This window comes from Maylandia zebra, unplaced genomic scaffold (genome assembly GCF_041146795.1).
Source record: "Maylandia zebra isolate NMK-2024a unplaced genomic scaffold, Mzebra_GT3a scaffold11, whole genome shotgun sequence".
Taxonomy (NCBI): domain Eukaryota; kingdom Metazoa; phylum Chordata; class Actinopteri; order Cichliformes; family Cichlidae; genus Maylandia; species Maylandia zebra.
In genome coordinates, this window is record NW_027490041.1 from 5,475,048 (window position 1) to 5,497,105 (window position 22,058).

General features: G+C 41.2%; 1 protein-coding gene across 2 annotated transcripts in view; it reads right to left on the minus strand.

Annotated features, from left to right (window-relative positions):
* LOC143415954 (uncharacterized) overlaps positions 1-22,058 on the minus strand; it is a 40,343-nt gene that overhangs the window by 12,881 nt on the left and 5,404 nt on the right. Inside the window, exon 3 of one of the 2 annotated variants that reach the window (XM_076881336.1) lies at positions 14,997-16,680. The exons of the other annotated variant lie outside the window; for it this stretch is intronic. Coding sequence (XP_076737451.1) covers positions 15,475-16,680 — 1,206 coding nt within the window. The 3' untranslated portion in view covers positions 14,997-15,474. Of the gene's footprint in view, positions 1-14,996; positions 16,681-22,058 lie in introns of those variants that run through there. 2 annotated transcript variants of the gene reach the window in all.

Here is a 22,058-nt window from a genome sequence, read left to right on the forward strand (position 1 = left end):
TTTATCAATAGTAAAAATAATGAATAATTCATGTATAACTTTTATTGTGTTTTGTATATTAATTATATTTAAATAGAGATGTTGACCCTGTCTCTACAGTAGCATCAGTGTAACATACATTATTGGTCCAAGCTGTCATAAATGGGGAGCCTGATCCTTTATTATGAAAACATGACGAGTATTTTTCTTGTCAGTTGGGAAGAAGTTGGTCTTTTTTTCCTTCTTTTTGCTCAGTTTGTCTTTTCTTTGATAATTGAAACTCTGATCAAACCTACTCATGTTCACAGCATGTAAAAGCAGCTGACAGTCCGTGGCATTGTTGTTTGTAGAGGTGCAGTGTAGTGGGAGCATAAATCAAAAGAAAACAGTAACATTTATGTAATAAAACATCTGAATGAAAATGAACAGGCCCTTTATGAACTTCAAAGGGATCTGAAAACAACACTTTTTAAAAGAGTATCTTGGGGTGTAGGTGGTCAAAATAGAAAACTGAGCTGAGACTCTAAGTTCAATCCATCCATTGGTTTTTACTTAGGAGGAAGAAATGTCAGGCTGGTGCAGGCTGGTTAGGTGCATGTGGTTATCTTTACCTAAATGAGTTCACTTTGTGGCTGCCAGGTTGGGCAGAAGTACCTGTCCCCTGTTAGGCTTAGTTAGGCTGTTCTCTTCTAATCAGACAAATAAGGCGATGACTTTCTGTGAACAGTATTTCTTATAACTCAGCAGTATAATGCATCATAAAACAATATCATTCATTCACAATAAATCAGCAGTCTAATGCAAATCAGTTTAATAAATGCAATAGTTATTACCTTTAGGTTATTACCTTTAAACCTTTAGGAGAGCCGTCTCTGTGCTGTGGTTCACCCTAAATCCAGACTGGAATATCTCCAGGATCTGTCTATCATTCAGAAAATCAGTAATCTGAGTAAAAACAAGTTTTTCTAAGATTTTACTTAAAAATGGTAAGTTGGATACAGGTCTGTAGTTATTAAAATCATTACAATCCAAATTGCTCTTCTTCAGAAGGGGCCTCACCACCGCCGTTTTAAAGGCAGCAGGGAAGACACCCAACTGAAGAGAGCAATTCATCATGCATAAAAGCTCAGCTTCAAAAAATCCATAAAGTGTTTTAAAGAGTGAAGAAGGGATTGGATCTAAAAGACATGTGGTGGGTCTCACTGTGGAGCAAACTTTCTGCAGGTTCTCAGCATTAACCAGGACAAAGCTGTCCAGTGTCTCCTCAGGTACAATCGAGCCCTCAGATGTGTTTAAAATCATATCGCGATTAGATAAAATATCAGATCTGATGGCGCTGATCTTTCCCCTGAAGTGGTCTGCAAACTGCTCACAGAGTGAGTCTGTGGGGGTTCTTTGGGAGCTGTTAAAATCAGGGTTAAATAAATGATCTATGGTGGAAAAGAGGACCTTGGGATTATTTTTGTTATTACTGATTATTTTGGCGAAGTATGAATTTCTTGACTTCCTTAATGTATTATTGTACATTTTAAGTTGCTCACAAAATATTTGATGGTTGATAGTGTTTTTATTTTTCCTCCACCTCCTTTCTGCTGCCCTGCAATTTCTTTTGAGTTTTTTGACTTCTTCGTTTCTCCAGGGTGATGCATGTTTTACGTTAATCTTTTTGGTGGTGAGTGGAGCAATGGAGTCAAGGCTTTTCTTCAGTTTGCTGTTGAAATAACTAAAAATCAAATCGCAGGGTGCAGGTAAAATCACAGGGGGGCATTTGACTAAAACCCTGGTAAGATTTGCAGCCACTTCAGAGGTTAGATAGCGCCTCCTCACAGTTCGCACCGAGGTCTCCCGCTGAATAAAACCGGTGATGTTAAAAAACACACAGTAGTGGTCAGAGACAGCCAAGTCAACAACAGAGGACACGCTGGTGGACAGCCCATGGGTGATGACCAGGTCCAGAGTGTGTCCTCTGTTGTGAGTCAGCTGCGTGACGTGCTGGGTAAAATCCAAACAGTGAAGAATGTTTAAGAATTCTTTTGTTGCAGGGTCAGAAGGATTATCTATGTGCAGGTTAAAATCACCGGTTAAAATGATCATATTATATTTTGAGTGTATGTTTGTTAAAAATTCTGAGAATTCCTTGATAAAAGCAGCGCTGTCTTTAGGTGGTCTGTAAACTGTGACAGATGAAACTGGAGGGCTGCTGAAAACAATAGCATGGAATTCAAAAGTGGTAAAATGATCAAATAAAATTTGTTTGGAGGTGAGTGTGTTGTTGGTTAAAGATGCAGTCCCACCACCTCTCTCACCACTTCTAATAGAAAAAGAGAAATTAAAATTTGGTGGGGAGGCCTCAGTGAGAACAACTGGTGCATCCGAACCCAGCCATGTTTCAGTTAAAAATAAACAGTCAAGTTTATTATCTAAAATTAAATCATTAATAATAAAAGACTTGTGCGACAGAGAGCGTACATTTAAAAGTGCCATACTGATTGAGACTGGTGGATTTTTGACAATAGAGTTGAATGGATGTTGATATTTTTGAAGAGGCCGGAGGTTATTACTGTTTTTGGAGTTACTGGATTTATGATAATTCTGTTGCTCTCTGTTTGTGATTATGACGGGTATTGTGTTGACTGTGGGAGAGAAAGGTCCTAGTCCAGAGTTTTGTGTATTACTGTTAAAAGTGGAACAAATATAGGAGCTGGGACCAAGGGGACATCAGTCAGTAGCAGACGGATCAGCAGGTAATGTCAGTTTGGGGTAGTGACAGGGCGATGTGCGGCAGTGCTGTACGGCCAAATGGCAAATTGGCGGACAGCAAACGGCGTCCCCAGGCGTTGAGGTGGAGCCCGTCTGCCCCAAAAAGATGCCTCCTCTCCCAGAAGGCATCAAAGTTGTTAATAAAACCCAAGCCGTGGGAGACACAGGCGGAGGAAAGCCAGGTGTTAAGGCTGAGCAGCCGGCTGAAACGGCCTATCCCTCTGCCACAGGTGGGGGTGGGCCCAGAGATAAAAGCACTCACCTGCAACTGACCAAGGAGGCTGAAGAGTTGGAGGAAGTCCAACTTCAGCAGCTCAGATTGCTGTTTGGGGATGTCATTGGTGCCGATGTGGATGATGAGCCGGTTAACCTGTGGGTGGGACGCCAGAATGTTGGGAATTCTGTCCACTATGTCAACAACAGTGGCTCCCGGGAACGACAGCGTGAGCGCCCCCCTCATCCGCACGTTCCTGATGATGGAATCCCCGAGGACCAGCGTGGAGAGAGGAGGTGCCACCAAGGGCTGTTGGCCATCTGAGACGCCCGCGCCGCGACACCGGAGGTGTTCAGATGGAGATGCGCCAGCCGGACTGCGTGAGTGACTCCCAGGTTTAGCTCTGACTCTACGCTCTGCTGAATCCTTTGAACCTGCTGATCAGTAAAGCTCTACGTGCTGCAGCAGATTGACCTCATCTGTGTTCACAGGTGTGGACCTCAGCGCTGAGGTGCAGGAGAGTTTCATTCAGTTCTCCCTGCAAACAGCATCCAGCCTGGAAATACTGTCATCTTTCCCAGAAATGGTGCTCTTATCTCAGAGAAGAAGTCTGATGTAAATAACTGCAATCAACAGTGATGTTCTGCACAGATCACTTTTCCATTTTGCTCTCTAGATGAGTCCCAGCTGCCTGACCTTGTGTCCAGGTGATCGTCTCACTGAGGAGCTTTTGTTCTGAAAATCTCACGTCCATCACCTGTTTCCTTTTTACTATCTCTGCTCTTTCTTTATTCACAATGCTCATAATATCACACAATTATATTCATCACCTGCATGTTTTTATCCAGCTGCTGTTAGAACCAAACAAATAAAAAGGATGAAAAGCCTGAAATCCTTTGATTTATTACATTTGAAACAAATATGAGAGCATCCCTAACAGCACAGCTGAGACCTTTGTTTTAATCAAGCCTTTGTATCGACACACTTGTAAAGATTCATATACAAAACATAATAGAATAAATCAATATAAAATACACATAATCACAAAAATGCAGCCATGTTGTGAGTTTGCATCTAAAACATGCATGTTTCCCTTTGTACAGGCAGATTTACAGCAGACAAAGCAACACGCTGATCGACTTTGACCGCTGCAAAAACAAAATACCCACCAAGTCTGAAGTCGATCAGAGGAACTGTTGACAGACTGACAGACAAACAGATGCTTGATTCATTAGTGCGATTAAATGTTCTTCTTTAGCAGCATCACTTCATGTGTTTGTGTTCCAGGAATAAAGGTCTGTTTAAACTGGACGTCTCCTCAGCATCACTCGTGCTGTCATGGTTTCAAAGCTGTGCAGAAAGAATCTGAGGGATGATACAGAGGTGACCAAAGTTACAAACATCCAGCTGTGCTGCAAATGTTTGCAGAGCTCCAAACTCTTTGGCTTTCTGCAGAGCAAGTATGGAAGAAGCACCTGAGCTAACTTCAGTTTAGACGATATGAGGAAAAATGCTGCTTCCCAAAGTTTCCTACAAGTATCCAGTTTATATTTAGAGAAGCGAAGGCTCTTTATCCTGACAACTACTCCCTGGTGGATCCCTGTCCTGTGACAGCAGCAAAGACTGTGTATCAGTATCATCAAAGCCACTTCAATAACCAGTGTTTAAAGCTCTCTAGCAGATGGACTTCAGTGGCAGCAGCCTCTGTCTGCTGTGTACAGAAGGTTCTCTGATGAAGCACACAGCAGATGCTGCACTACAACAGCAGCAGCAGCTCAGCTTCAGTTTGCTTCGACGCCCTTTTTGACCTGTGAAACAGCAGAAAATGAAACATTTCAACACCCGTTTGTTAGCGTGAGCTATTCTGCTGTTTTTCATCATTTCACAGGTGAAATAAAATCACAGTAATTTACTTCCTGTAGGAGTGATCGTGTCCAGCCTGACTGAGACCATGCGCTCCATCCTGCACAGATAATAAACCTCTGACATGAAGGGCTGTCAAGTAGTTTTAGACAAATGGGGGTAAAAGAGACGTTAAAAGCTTAAAGAGAAACTACATTTTCTAAGAACTGTCTGACGTTCACCTCTCACTCTCAGAAAGTATACAGACTTTCTTTGATTCACTGGTGAGATAAAATGCATTTCTTGGACAACATGACTTTGATATATTTGTTTTCCAGGAGCAAAGGTCTGTTTATACTGGCGAGCGATGCAGGCAGGAGGACTCTTTACACTGTGACTGACTAATCAATCTCTTCATCATGCTTGACATGACTTGTCATGACATGAACAGGAAACATTCAAACATGTTTACTGTAAGAACTGCACAAAGGAAGGAAACACAATCCTACACACGAGCACTTTAAAATGGACATTTAGCTTTTCAAACATCAGGGAGCTGCAATAACAACACTGTGCCCATTCTGATCAGACTGAAAGATTTATAGAGATTTATCCATGTGCTGGAAAAGGATTTGATATCAACATAGATGCAGATTAGCAGGAGCATTTTCTTCATATTGATTTAGAGTTCAGTACCAGGAATATGTAGAATTAACATCTGTGTGCATGACGAGTGATGACAATTCAAAGTCAGGCTTTCAAAGGATGTCAGAATTGGTGTCTCTATCTGTGACTGTCCCAGAGGAACCTACCTGAGGGATTATTACAGATCTGTCTATATAGAAAGACTTGCATTGATTCACAGTGTACAATTCTTTCTAATCTATTAACATCTTCCTCCAAATCCTGTTTCTGCTGTTTAATGACATATGTCTGAATACAGACAGTGGAAAAATGTCAGTTTTAGTTTTACTGGATCTCAGTGCAGCATTTGATACAGTTGACCACAACATATTACTCAAACGACTGGAGAACTGGACAGGTCTTTCAGGAACTGTACTAAACTGGTTCAAAACATACTTAGAAAACAGGAAATACTTTGTATCAACAGGTAACTTCACATCTGAGCAGACAAGTATCACATGTGGAGTTCCCCAAGGTTCCATCTTGGGACCCTTTCTGTTTAACATTTACATGCTCCCACTGGCACAGATTATAAAGAACAACAAAATAAACTGTCATAGCTATGCAGATGACACACAAATATATATCACAATGTCACCAGGAGACCAAGGCCCCGTACAATTTTCTCCAGCTAAACAAAACAAAACTGAGGTAATAGTCTTTGGCGCCAAAGAAAAACGATTACAGGTCACCAGAGAACTTCAATCTATACATCTAAAAACCACAAACCAGGCGAGAAATGTGGGTGTAGTGATGGATGCAGACCTAAACTTAGAAAAACACATTAAGACAATAACAAAATCAGCTTACTATCGCCTCAAGAATATTTCAAGGATAAAAGATCTGATGTCTCAACAGGACCTGGAAAAACTAGTCCATGCATTCATCTTTAGTAGGCTTGATTACTGTAACAGCATCTTTACAGGTCTACCTAAAACATCAGTCAGACAACTACAGCTCATTCAGAACTCTGCTGCTCGAGTCCTCACTAAGACCAAAAAAGTGGACCACATCAGTCCAGCTCTGAGGTCTTTACACTGGCTGCCTGTCCGTCAGAGGATAGACTTTAAAGTTCTGATGCTGGTCTATAAAGCTCTGAATGGTTTAGGACCAAAATACATCAGTGACCTCCTGACCCAGTATGAACCTTCCAGATCCCTCAGGTCATCTGGATCCGGTCTTTTATCAGTTCCCAGAGTCAGAACCAGACACGGAGAAGCTGCATTCAGCTTTTATGCTCCTTATATCTGGAACAAACTCCCAGAAAGCCTCAGATAAGCTGAAACACTAAGTTTATTTAAATCCAGGTTGAAGACTCACCTGTTCTCAGCTGCATTTGAATAAAGCACCAAATCCACACTTTTAAGCTTAAATTTCAAAACTTACATTTAACTACTGATTTTATCTACTGTTCTGATCTGTTTTGATTTTATATACTGTTTTGTTTGTTTGTTTGTTAATTAGTTAGTTTGTTTGCTTGTTTTAATCAATTTTAAATCATGCTTTTTATTTGTTTTTGTTTCTAATGTCTCTGTAAAGCACTTTGAATCACCTTGTTGTTGAATTGTGCTATACAAATAAACTTGCCTTGCCTTGCCATCAGAAGGGCTCAAACCTCCTGCTGTTTCTACTGGACCATAAATTCTACTTTATGATCATCTTCAAAAATAAAAACGTGAGTTTATTTGTGAACTCTGTGAAATGTGTCTGATGTTTAGTTTGAACCAATCCTGTGTCAGCTGCAGCCACATCATTGCCACACATACAAATGGGTGCGTTCCTGTTTAGACCTGCTGGCTGTCAATGGGCTTCATTCCATTTCAGACTGCCGGTGGTCGGCTGTGATCTAAACTCAACATGGCTCCTGTGTTAGAAGAGCCTCTGATTTTAAACTTTGCACATTTAATAGTTTCTTTCCAACACTGTGGAGCTACCAGCCCAGTATATGTAGCCACAGTAGATGGAGTTATCAAGCTGACTGACAAACATCAGGATTCATGTGATCCCTACATGTGGACCTTTCACAGATGGATCCAAGTGCAGATTCAACTCTGCATCACATTTGACTTCAGCTGTTACACACTTTCTAGCTGTGTCACTTCCTGCTTTTTGGATCAGATAGTTTATTCATGTCCACAAATGTTTGGCTGCATGTTTTTATCATCTATATTTCCAGTCTTCATACAGCCGATATTTCATGTGAACTCCAACCTGCCAGCTGCCATCATGTTTTCAGGGTTCATTCAGTGTTGAAATGTAGGACAAACAGCAGCACATGTTCTCTAAATGTTTGCAGTCATTTTAAATGAAGCTGATACTACATGAGACATTTTCCATATTTACTGTCTTTGAACAGAGAATAATAAAGCCATCAAACATATACAGGCTGTGCAAATACAAACTTCTGTGGTGCATTTGATGACCTGCAGAGGAGAACAAGTCGGGCTTTTCAGCCCTAACACAACCTCTTTGTTCTCAATACTACAAAACCTTCAAAGGCTGATATGCAAGTTTGCATGAATCACCAACACAGTTGTGTTTGTTTCTAGTATAATTATAAATAAGCTGATCAAATATCTGCTCACTGATTAGATCCTGTATCTATTACAGATGAACTGGATATCACAGCGCATGTTGTTGATCCGTCATATCAAACTAAACCGTGTTGCTGGTGTAAATATCCTCCAATAAAGTCAGATGAGGGCTGCTGTTGCCAGGTAACGATGATGTCACACTGGATCTTCTGATCTTTAGCATCGTAGCGCTCGGAGTCTGATGTTGGCTCATGTGTTGTTAAACACCAACATGACGTTCTACTAGTCAAGGAAACACCTTCACCCACTGATGCTGATCACACAGACCCACTAATAGAACTGTTTTATCAGGTTTATGCAGCGTCAGCATTAATGTCACATTTAATCAGACCACATTTACATTACAAGCCCACTACAACCATATGGAACTCCAAAGTGTTCAAAATTAAATAAATAAATAAGTCATGATGAAATAAATAACTATGTGAATAAATAAGACACAGATATGTAATGTGAGAATGATATTGTGAAATAATTGAACACATTTTGAAAAAAAGCTCATTATTGTGAAATATATTGCATTCTGCTATTTACCGTATTTTCACGACCATAAGGCGCACTTAAAAGTCTTAGATTTTCTTCAAAAAGTACGGCGCGCCCTATAACGCAGTGCGCCCTTTGTATTGTAAGGAGGATGTAGTAGAGAACACCATGAGAACGCTAAAGGGTGAAGTGTGTGCGTTGACTTTATTGCACATACCTGTATAAAAGAACAGGTATGTGCGTTATGCAGGACACCGTTGTTTTAACAACCCTGAAAATGGCAAAGAGACACGCTTACGAAGCACAGTTTAAACTGAAGGCCATCAGCTACGCGGAGGAACATGGAAATCGAGCAGCGGCGAGAGAATTTAAGATTAATGAATCGATGGTTCGCAAGTGGAGGAAGCTGGAAAACAAGCTCCGACAGGTCAAGAATACGCAGCTGAGTTTCCGCGGACATAAGGCGATCATCGAGCAAAGAACGAGCGGGAGAAGCGTTTCGACGGTCACCATTCGGCTAAAAGCAGTTTCACTTTCACTTTTTATGAAACGGTGCCATTTTTCCATCCGGACCAGGACTACGGTAGCGCAGCAACTTCCAGCGGATTATAAGGAAAAGCTGGCCATCTTCCGCTCCTACTGCAGCAAACACATCGGCGACAAACACATCCAGCGATGGATGACCGATGGAGACCACAGTTTCACCAAGAGTGGAAGGCAGTGCCGGGCAAGTTACGCCACAATTTGCCAATGGATTGTAGATGCTTGGGCTAACATGGCTGCTGGCACTGTTGTTCGAGCTTTCGCAAAAGCCGGCATCATTTCCGAGGAGCCGCACGGCACGGAAAGTGACTCTGACAGTGAAGAAAGTGAACCTGGCATGTTTGATGGAGATTTAGCGCAGCTGTTCAATTCAGACACAGAGGATGAGGACTTCGATGGGTTTGATGATAAAAATGTGAGTACCAAACTTTGTTTTGCTCCTGCTTTATTTTTAAATACGCACACTTGTATGCTTGTGTGTTGTTGATGATGACGATTACTGGTAATAAAAATGTGAGTAAGGTACCGAACTCAGGTTTGCTCCCGCTTTATTTTTAAATACGCATACGGTACTTGTATGCGCCCTATGATCCAATGCGCCTTATGTGTGTGTTAAATACAGTAATGGCACACATAACTGAGACTGCGCCTTTTAGCACAGTGCGTCTTATGGTCGTGAAAATACGGTAAATTTACTTATTATTGTGAAATATTATTTCATGATCATTATTTTTCACAATAACAGAGTTTATTCCTGAGGCATTTTATTTATTCCCAGCCATTTTTAATCCAAAATGTCCTTTTTTTCAAAGTCAGTCTTTATTTCAAAATCCCGTTTTTCCCAATGGCCTATTTATTTCATTATTATTACACATTATTTGACCACAAGCAATCTTTTCTGGTTTGACGCCGTCTTTGTAGCCAGAAACCAGCTCTCTCCTCGGCTTCCTCCACTACACGCTTCCCCCACGCCAGTCTCCTCCGTCACTATAAAGGGGAGAGTCATGAGCTCCATCACCCTCACCTGTGCCGTCCAACGTCCCGCCACCAGCCTCCACTGCAGCAGGCCAGAGACCACACCCCTGCCACAATAAGTAAAAGTATATCCTTGCTGTACCCTTGATGCTAAATGTGCTAAATTAACCGCTGCCTTTGCCCCTTTGGGATTATTCTTATGTCACTGGGATGTTGACCTTTGACCTTCACATTAGAGAGATGGGCAGACATAATTAGTGTATGAATTTTAAAGTAACAGGTAATAAAGAGAGTGTAGCAAATGTAGTCAGGTTTATTACTCTGTATCACACATGAGTGCCCGAGGGAGGCGGGGCTGACTGGGGAGACACAGGAAACAGAGAGACAGGGCTGACTCGACATGAAACGATGAAACGTGGGACACGGGAACAGAAACTAAACACAGGCTGAAATGAACACTGAGGGAGGGAGAACTAAGATTACTGAGAGCCTGATAAATAAGAAGAACAAAAACCAAGAAAAACAAGAGTCAAAGAAAACCAAAAACACAAAGCATTGGGCCAGGACCCACTGCTGTGACATTTATATGTGATAAAAACATTAAAAACTGCTCAGATGTTGAAATCTTTCTACGTATACTTTAGGTTCAGCTCTCCAGCCTGGCATTTGGTTAAGCATGATTCAAACATTTGATTTTGTTTAACTGGTTTTAATTATAGTTACTTTTTGTGAACATTTGTTGCAGCATTTAAAAATACATCATTTATTTTCAAACTTTTATTTGATTTAGAGCATCATATTTGACCAACGTAAATGTTTTAATTTCATATAAAATAACTGAAGCAGTGAACTAAATATCTGAAATCTTTCCTTCCTTAAAAGTTATAATCCTACTTAAGTTATAGTGCAAACGCTTAAGCAACAAATATACTTGATGATAATTAATTAATATTTCCCTTTGATGTTGCAACTATGCGGTCACTTCTGTCTTTAAACAAAATAATATTTTCCAGTTACAGAAATCATAAAGTCCAAACTACACTGAAAAAAATATGTTGTTGGATTTACTTAATTCAATGGTGGACATTTGTTGCACACAGATGTTTTGCTTTGGCAGCAACTTAAACAATTTATTCATGTTCAATAAGCCTGTGCAATTTGTGTTGATAAAATGTGACTTAAACATGTTTTGATGAAGTAATTTGAGCTCTTGGAATATTTTAATCCTTCACAATTTTCTCACTTTATCCCAACACCATTCAATAACTTTTACCCAATACTACTTGGTCACTTAAATACTACATGTTATCTTCAAATTACATTTTGCTATTATATTCTAGCATCAAATACACAATTTTCAAATGGAGGCCTTATAACAGATTATATTGTTCTCTTCCAAGATGGTTGCTGGCATCCACCAGTAACCTTTCAAAACAAAATGTCTAATTTCACTGCATTGACAGTAGGTAAAGAATTAAACTGACATTACTCCTCCACTGAATCTACATAAATCAACAGTTAAATAATGTCAGTTCTTCCGTGTTCTCTGGAATCAATCACAGCAAAGAAATTAGACTGTTTCTTTTGAAAAATGTTGGGAAAGAACAAATCAAGATCAAAAATCAAGATTCAGTTAAACAACAATTATAACTAAACAATTTGAGATAATGTTAGTTTCCATTAACATTAAATTAGGTTACTGAATTGGCAAACACCTTCCTATTAACATTACCCATTTTACCCCAATAACTAAAGAAATTAGCACTTGCAGGTCAAAACCTTTATTCAAGGGATGCAAAAATAACATTGATACAGTGACTGTCAAAAATTACAGCACTGATCATACTGTGACATGTTGGTTCAAAACAGCACACTTAGAAATATTCAACGTTCTTTACTTCAACTGAATGAAACTGAAAACACCATTTCACACGACCCATATGGGATATTTAGACTGTATAACTGTTCACGCTACATCTCTTCACTAGTAAAAGAAAGAAAAAATACAAAGAGAAATTTAAAAATGCTGCCAAAATGCTGCACAGAGCAAAAGGAAAAACAAACAACAACAAAAAAATGGCCCTGTCCTCATGGCAGTTGCAGTGTATATAAAAATGAACCTTGCGATCTGTTCCTGGAATTGAGCTTCAAAAATGCAGCAGAACAAGTGTGAGATTTAAATGTCTTCTCACCTAGAGCTGATCACCTTGCATGCATAACAGTGAGCTTTCCTTGCAGGAGCAGTTTTGTCTTAGTTGTGAGCTTTTCTTGTACCGGACTCTGCGCCCCAATTTTAGTGTCAGACCACACCTTCAGAGTATTCCATCAACAACAACAACAACAACAATCTTTATTTATAGAGCACATTAAAAGCCAGGGGCATACCAAAGTGCTTTACATGAAACAATAAAACAATAAAATGATTTACACTAAAACATCAGAGTCATATAAGTGTGGGATTATGTTCACAGGTAAAAACCACTAATAGGAATAATCTATAGCACACAGCTATAGCAAAGTAGAACTGTACCATCATACACAGTGATAGAGGACATAGGCTACGCAACAATAAAATAATTAGCACTATAACGTCAGAGTCATATAAGTGAGAGATTATGTTCACAGGTAAAACCACTAATAAAATAAACTATAGCACACAGCTATAGCAGAGTAAAGCTGTACCATCAAACACAGTGATAGAAAACATTGACAGCGCAGGACAACGCAAAACAACCAGACACATTAATAGAACAACTCACTAGAAGCAAGGCGAGAATTTAACTAGTAGAAAAAGCAAGTTCAAACAGATATGTTTTAAGCCGTGATTTAAAAGATTGAATAGAATCAGACGCCCGGATGCCAATCGGGAGATTGTTCCACAGCTCAGGTGCAGCTAGAGCGAACGCTCGATCACCTCTAGACTTCAAGCGAGATCTGGGCTGAACCAACAATGACTGTGAGGAAGATCTTAAGGCCCTCGTAGGAAGATATGAATTTAAGAGTTCCTTAAGATAACTTGGCCCTGTGTTATTAGTAATTTTAAAAGTAAACAACAGAATTTTAAATTGAATACGAAATTTCACAGGCAACCAGTGCAGATCAGCAAGGACGGGAGTGATGTGAGCAAACTTCTTAGTTTTAGTTAGAATGCGTGCAGCGGCATTCTGGACTGTCTGTAATCTATGTAAAAGAGTAGAGTGGAGACCATAATAAAGTGAATTACAGTAATCTAGTCTTGACGTAACAAAGGCATGGATAAGCTTTTCCAAGTCATTGTGTGGGATGTAGTGTTTGGCCCTGGAAATAAGGCGAAGTTGGTAGAAACTAGATCTGACGACAGCAGATACTTGTTTATCAAGTTTAAATGAGCTGTCAAGTAGCACACCCAGATTCCTAACAGTGTCAGGGAAAGAACTAGTGAGAAAACCAAAAGCATCATGAAGTTTGGCACAAAGAGCGTCACTGCCAAAGATCATAATTTCAGTTTTCTTATCGTTAAGGATAAGAAAATTTGCCAGAAGCCATTGCTTGACCTCACACATGCACTCTCGAAAGTTACTCACGGACATAGCTAGATCATCATTCAGCTCAAAATAGATCTGGATGTCATCGGCATAATAGTGAAAGGCAATGTGGTATTTCTCAAAAATGACACTTAAAGGAAGCATATACAGTGAGAACAGGGTAGGGCCTAGCACAGATCCCTGGGGGACACCACAGCAAACAGGTACAGCGGAGGAGGAGGAGGTGGCCAAGTGAACCGAAGAGAGCCGATCGGAGAGGTAAGATTTAAACCAATCCAAGGCAGCGCCCTTGATGCCTACAGTGTGCTCTAGTCTCGCCAATAGTATGTTATGGTCAACCATGTCATCAGAACCAACCACGACGCAAGAGGAACACTGATGACGTGCAACCCCATGACCCAATCTGGGGCAGTGATGTACCAGCGGAGTTCAAGTTGTGGACCACCGGACAGAAGGTCCTGCACTCACTGTTCCCATGGGTCGGAACTGGAAAAAACACGTTAAGAATTGAGACTCTTGACTACCGATTTGGACTTTTCCTGAACAGCTCAACAAAGATAAATAAGGCTCAGAATGAGGAAATCGACGCGATCAGAATAGTGGTCATGCAACACAGGGTCGCCCTGGACATGATTCTCGCTGAGAGAGGGGGCCTCTGTGTCTTATTCAACACCACTTGTTGCACCTATATCCCGGACAACGTGCACTCCTTGACCATGACCACCGCCCTAGACAAGTTGCAACAACTGAGTAATGCGCAGCAACAAGACTATGTCACGAACAATGAGGACTGGCTGACCTGGCTGCTGAGTGGCAGCTGGAAGACCCTCGTGATAAAAGGACTCGTACTGATAGGAGTTCTGCTTCTATTGTTATGCTTGTTTTCTACATGTATCCTACCATGCATAAGATCCATGATTGACAAAATGGTACAGGCCACAGTAATTACCTATGTTGGACTGCCACTAGAAGATGAATCGGATGAAGAAGATTTAGTATAGAAACACACACACACATACTGAATGATGCTACAATTGAAAATGTTATAAGCAAGTGATTGTTGGCTGATAATAAAGTATGATTAAGTGAAAAATATTAACATCAGGAGGGGATGTTAAAGAAGAAACGCTTTAATGAGTTTTATGTTGCATTAAAGTACATGTTCATATTTTACTCTTAATAGGAAAAGAACAAAATGTACTACTCGCTCTGTTTATAGAAAGAGGAAGTTCACCCTATGACATTTATACGAACTTAGACACACACACACACACATATGCAAAATTAGAGGAAACTGCTATGCTTGTTTCACCCTGCTATAAATAATAAACGACTACTGCAGCTCGGTGTGAGTCCTCTCTGAGCCCTCACCCGTGCAGCACCTTAACCGTCTCCAAGTGTCTCAGTGTTGTTTATTCACCTAACTGTTTGATAACTGTAAATCTCTGACAACAGTTTATTTGTACCATCTTCACGTGAACACATTCAAGAACATAACAGATGAAGAAACATTAAAAACTTCCACACTACATGAAGCAAGAAAAATAGTTTATTCCTTTATGTAGAAAAAACAGAAACATCAAACATCTCCAAGACTCTCTTTGAAAGAACTAAAAACCTTTGTTCTCATGGTCCAATCATTAGTGAACTCCCCGATGAAGCCTTGTGTGCTAAAACATGTCAGAGTTTTAAAGGTTAAACATGAGTTTCCAAAACGTTTTGCTGGAGAACAATGAACTATTTGACTGAGTTTCAATCATTTACAGACGAGCAAAACCAGGACAGAGAAAAAAGGACAAAACTGACTCAGTAAAACAACAGAAAAGAAGATCCCATGTAGATCTGTATTATGTAGAAGTTCAGCCCAGCAACCAGTTCAGTTCAACACAAGTTTAAATGATTCTATCTGAACTCTGTGGAGCCTGATCTCAAGCTTTTTGAGTCTGACACAGAAACCAGAGGATCTTTCTGTGTCTTCAGATTCACTGTGATCCAGTGATGGGAGTGATTTCAGCCCTGAGTGATCGCGCTGATGTTTGCACAGAGCAGACAATGAGGTGAATGTTTGGGCACACTGGTCACAGCTGTAGTTTCCTTCCATGTGTGCACGTTCATGAATGTTACGATGACCTGACTGTGAGAAGCTTCTCTCACAGTAGATGCACTTGTAGAGTCTCTTTCTGGTGTGGATCTGTTGGTGTCGTCTCAGGTGATGTGGAGCTTTAAAAGTCTTCTCACACAGGTCACATTGATAAGGTCTCTCCTCAGTGTGGGTAAACATGTGTTGTTGTAACTGTGCGTCTGTTGTAAAGTATTTGCCACACTGTTCACAGCAGTACACATCATGTCTGGTGTGAATGCGTAGGTGTGTATTTCGGCTCCCTCTCTGGCTGAAAGTTTTTCCACAGATGTCACAGCTGTACGCCTTAATTCCAGAGTGGGTAACTAGATGACTCTGTAAGTGGCTACTGCGAGTAAAAGCTCTGCCACACTGATCACAGCTGTACGCTTTAACTCCACTGTGGATGAGTTGGTGTGTTTTTAGGGAACCCTTTGAGGAAAAAGACTTTCCACACAAGTCACAGCTGAACGGACTCTCTCCAGTGTGGATGACCTGATGCTGTTTTAGTTTAGCCCTCACAGTAAAACCCTTCCCACACTCGTCACAGCTGTATGGCTTAATTCCAGAGTGGGTAACTAGATGCCTCTGTAAGTGGCTACTTTGAGTAAAAGCCTTCCCACACTGATCACAGGTGTATGGCTTAATTCCAGAGTGGGTAACTAGATGACTCTGTAAGCTGCTACTTTGAGTAAAAGCTCTGCCACACTGATCACAGCTGTACGCTTTAACTCCACTGTGGATGAGTTGGTGTCTTTTTAGGGAACGCTTGAAGGAAAAAGACTTTCCACACTCGTCACAGCTGAACGGTCTCTCTCCAGTGTGGATGACCTGATGCTGTTTTAGTGAAGCCTTCAGAGTAAAACCCTTCCCACACTCGTCACAGGTGTGTTTTTTCTCTCCCTTTCTTCTGTGAGGTTTGTCGGCCTCCTGAGAGCGTTGACTTCTGGCTCCATGTTGGTCCTGCAGTGACAGAGATACAAACAGAGGCAGTGAGTGAAATGCAGTCGTGGAACAAACTCAACCTTCAAACTCCATTAACACTAGTTTTAAACCTGAAGGTGGAGCGTGGCACCAAACACCACTTAAACCCCCGGAGAGCAGCCATTTGGCTTTTAGCTAGGCTTTAGCTTCAGACAAGTGGAAGCTAAATGGGCTAGTCATTCATATGTATATTAGGTTGTTACCTGGGAATTCTGGAGGGAGGGGAGTGGGGGTGTGTGATTGAGGGGGTGGGGGAGTGGAGTGTTTCAGTTTTCCATCTTAGGGAGAAATCAACACACATGGGTGTATGTCCTTTTTTGCTGACATTTATTGATAAAAACAGTACAAAAAATCAACCATTTGTACACATATGTACAAATAATAATAAAAAGTGAGTGAGTACATTTCAACATTTTCAGCAATCACTCACAATCCTGGCACTGCCATGGTATCTGTAGTCTGCATTGACCACATGTGTATCTGTTGCAGTGAACACATCGCACAGTGGCCTGATTGTTCTTGCATTTGTGTTTGACCTGACACGTGGCTCTTTTTCCAGGGCTCGTTGTGGAGGGTTGTGTCCAAAGCAACTGTTCTTTTCTTGCCTTCTTCGCAGCTACATGAGAGTGAGCCAACTCCCTTGCAAGCTCCACCGGGAAGTCCACCCGTCTTTCCTTCATCCCGGTGCATGCTTGATACAGCACATGTGCATTCAGTGCTGCCATGTCAATCATGTTATAAAACACGGCAACTGGCCAGCGCCGTGTTCCTCTGCGGACAGTGTACTCCCGAACCATCTGGTCCATCACATCCACGCCACACTTTGTTTTGTTGTAAAGGGTGACAGTGTTTGGCTTCCTTTTGGTAGTGTTATCAGTCTGAACCACGCTGTGCATGCTGCTAAGAATATAGACTGTCTTCTTCCGTTTGGCCGCATACGCCGTCAGCGTGGCAGCAGAGGTTGAAAACACCTAAGAAATAAGATAAATTGTTTTTTCCATAGCCCTTTAGAATTCACCACTCAGGTATGTGTAAGTGTACACAGGTAAGTGTAAAAGGGCTATGGAAATAACAATTTATCTTATTTCTTAGGTGTTTTCAACCTGGCCAGTTGCCGTGTTTTATAACATGATTGACATGGCAGCACTGAATGCACATGTGCTGTATCAAGCATGCACCAGGATGAAGGAAAGACGGGTGGACTTCCTGGTGGAGCTTGCAAGAGAGTTGGCTCACTCTCATGTAGCTGCAAAGAAGGCAAGAAAAGAACAGTTGCTTTGGACACAACCCTCCACACCTAGCCCTGGAAAAAGAGCCATGTGTCAGGTCAAACACAACTGCAAGAACAGTCATGCCACTGTGCGATGTGTTCACTGCAACAGATACACATGTGGTCAATGCAGACTACAGATACCATGGCAGTGCCAGGATTGTGAGTGATTGCTGAAAATGTTGAAATGTACTCACTCACTTTTTATTATTATTTGTACATATGTGTACAAATGGTTGGTTTTTTGTACTGTTTTTATCAGTAAATCTCAGCAACAAAGGAAATACACCCATGTGTGTTGATTTCTCCCTAAGATGGCAAACTGAAACACTCCAAGTTGGTGACTTTTGGAGATTTATTTCCCTGGATGATTGAGAATGCATCAAGATGAAACACAAAAGGGAAGTTCACAGCTTTTAGCAGCTCCCCCACCCCCTCGTTCACACACCCCCACTCCGCTTCCCTCCAGAATTCCCAGGTAACAACCTAATATACATATGAATGACTAGCCAATTTAGCTTCCACTTGGCTGAAGCTAAAGCCTAGCTAAAAGCCATTTGGCTGCACTCCGGGTTTTAAAGGTAGAAAGGTAGAAGCCTGGGACTCCTAGTGTTTTAAAGGTCTCTTAACCCCACCTGCTGGTAGTTCTAACACATTACATCCAACCTGCTGTTAAAGATAATTCATGACTGTTCAAACACTAAAATCATGCCCATCCCTCCTGATTGTACACACACACACACACACACACACACACACACACACACACACACACACACACACACACACATTATTTTATAATTTAGATCATTTTGTTGTTTCCTATTACATATTTCTATAATTTGTATAGATTTATACAGAATTATTCAGTGATAATAAATCCTATGTTTGTTTATTCTAAAGGAACCCCGTTAGCTTCCACAACAGATGTTGCTCGTCTTCCGTCAAATACTCACATAAAATATTACACAATAAAGTGGATTCAAGATATCCACATAATTTCACTCTTACATCCACAGTGAGGTTTCACAATTGTTCAAATATAAGCAATCAATAATAATAATAATAATATCAATAACATTGAGGCACATTACACAAATTTCAAAAACAAATCATGTCTTACAATATTTACAACAACTAAAAGCTCTGTAAATCGGCTTTTAAGTGTTCATTGAAGTTTTGAATAATTCTCTAATTTTTTAAGGCAACTTATTCCACTTAAAAGTTGCTCTAAATGTAACAGTTTTACAAAACGTTACTTTTAACTCGAGCATTTACTAAATTGCAGCTTGTTGAAAACTGTGTAATATGATGATGTATTTCATCTGGATACTGCAGCTGAGCAGAATAAATGTGGTGTGTTTAACAGAATTGCTTTCTTTAGAACTACAAGTAAGCCATAGAATATTTTAGCCTGTACAGGAAGCCAAGAAAGGTTATTATGCATTTTATCAATATTAGTATAGTATGAACATCTTCACACTAATCTGGACGCCTTATTCTGGACTAACTGAAGTCTGTTAAGATCTGTCTTATTAGCTGCTGACCAAATGATTGAACAATACTCCAGATGAGACATTACTAGTGCATTAATGACATCTTTCATAATGAAGAAGTGATACACAAAGAGCATTTCATAGCCATAGCTATGCCTTGTCGGCAGAGTTATGTGACATTAGTGATGTTTGTACTTTCAGCGTTAACTTGGTTTTAAAGCCTTTAAAATATACGCCGTTCAATAGTCGACCTTCATCTGACAGAGAATGTGATGATTTTGTGGATAATTAAAGTCAGTCATATATCCACAAACACAACAAGCTGAAAGTCAGTGATGCTGCTCGGTTTGCAGTCCTGAACATCACGGCACAAGCAGGATTCACTGCACTGTTAATGTTAGCTGTGTTATATTGCTGCCTCTGTTCGGTGGTGTCGAGCCAAACGCACTTTAACGTGTGTTTGAACGAGCTGACGGTTCACTCGTTAAGCTGAAAGAAAGATGCTTTAATCACAGCAGTCACACATGTGTCCACTGCACCATCTGGAACTCTTCTTGTTTACACTCGTAATAACACAAACACTAAATCCTGCTTCTCTGGTGCTGTTGTGTAGCAGTGTGTACACCTGAGACTGTCACCTGTCTGTCTGTCCTGCACTCTCTCTCTGTTTCTTTCTCTCTGATTGTGGAATAAAAGTATGAACATGTGTTTATAAGTTACACTTGTGTTTGAATCCTGCAGCTTATCACACATTTGATTTCCATGTGTGACGACTGCAAGTGTCCAGAGTGAGGACAGACTGAGGGAGCCACTGCTGCACATCATCTGTGAGGCTTTGCAGCCCTGATGATCCACCAGGACAAACTCAGCAGTGTGTGAGGAAGAGGAGGAGGAAGAGCCAGCAGCAGCTGACAGATGGAGAGAATAGACAGACTGTTCCCTGTTTGTGAAGGACTGCTAGGAAAGTTTAACATAACTGTCTGTGCTGAATCAGTCTTATTAGGTAATGTTCAAATAATGTGATCATCCCAGTGTTTTCAGTGTGGGAGAAAGTACTCAGGGCCTTCAAGTTACACACTATGAAAGGCAGCAACAAGTTTAATGTTCAGAAACCTAAAGTCTGTATCAGCAGCAGGATGGAGCTAAAAATAAATGTTGGTTTCAGTTCTATGAAGCTTTGAGTCTGTGAAGGTTCTCAGTCATCCAGGTCATCGTAGTCAAAGGAGCTTGCAAAGAAAAGCGTCTGGACTTCTTTAAGTTAATTGAAGACGTTTCACCTCTCATCCGAGAAGCTTCTTCAGTTCTCTCTCTTCACTTGCATACCCACCACGGAGGCCGAGGAGACTGTCAGAAAATGACTACAAGAAGACAGCTCCTTGGAGGACAGGACCAACTTCACAGCCGATCAGATTTGCACCCTGTTAGACCTCTGCCTCACCACTACATATTTCAAATACAACGAAGGCTTTTACAGACAAAAACATGGCTGTGCCATGGGCTCCCCCGTGTCACCTATTGTAGCCAACCTTTACATGGAGGAAGTGGAAAGGAAGGCTCTTGGCTCTTTCAAAGGAAGAGTACCCAGCCACTGGTACAGATATGTGGACGACACCTGGGTCAAAATCAAGACACAAGAAGTGGAATCCTTCACTGCGCACATTAACACTGTGGATAAAAACATCAAGTTCACCAGGGAAGACACAAAGGACGACTGTTTGCCTTTCCTGGACTGCGCCGTGCACATTGAAGAGAACGGCAACCTCAACATCGAAGTTTACCGGAAGCCCACACACACGGACCAGTACCTCCTCTTTGACTCCCATCACCCTCTGGAACACAAACTTGGAGTAATCAGGACCCTACACCACCGAGCAGAACATGTTCCCTCTAAGCCTGAAGGAAAAAAGAAGGAACACACACATGTAAAGGAAGCACTCAAAACGTGCGGCTATCCTAAATGGGCGTTCTTAAAGTCAGCAAAGAGGCACAGAAAAGAAGACCAGACACCAGCGAGGGAGGATAAGAAGGACAGACGCAACAACATTGTCATCCCCTATGTAGCCGGTGTATCAGAGAAACTCAGGAGAGTTTTCTCCAAGCATGACATCCCGGTGCATTTCAGACCCAGCAACACGCTCAGACAAAAACTGGTTCACCCAAAAGATAAAACGCCAAAACACAGACTTAACAATGTGGTGTTTGCTGTACAGTGCAGCGAGGAATGCTCAGACCTCTACATTGGAGAGACCAAACAGCCACTTCATAAGCGCATGGCACAACATAGAAGAGCCACCTCCACAGGACAAGACTCAGCAGTCCATCTGCATCTTAAGGATAAAGGACACTCTTTCGAGGATGCTAATGTTCACATTTTGGACAGAGAGGACAGATGGTTTGAAAGAGGAGTGAAAGAAGCCATCTATGTCCACTGTGAGCGACCATCTTTGAACAGAGGCGGGGGTTTACGACACCAACTCTCTGCCATCTATAATCCAGTTTTGAGATCCCTTCCCAGACGCCTTAACGCCCACTCACATCCTGGGCCATCTGATCTCAGGAATTCGCATGATAAGGTGGGGCCAGGTTTCACA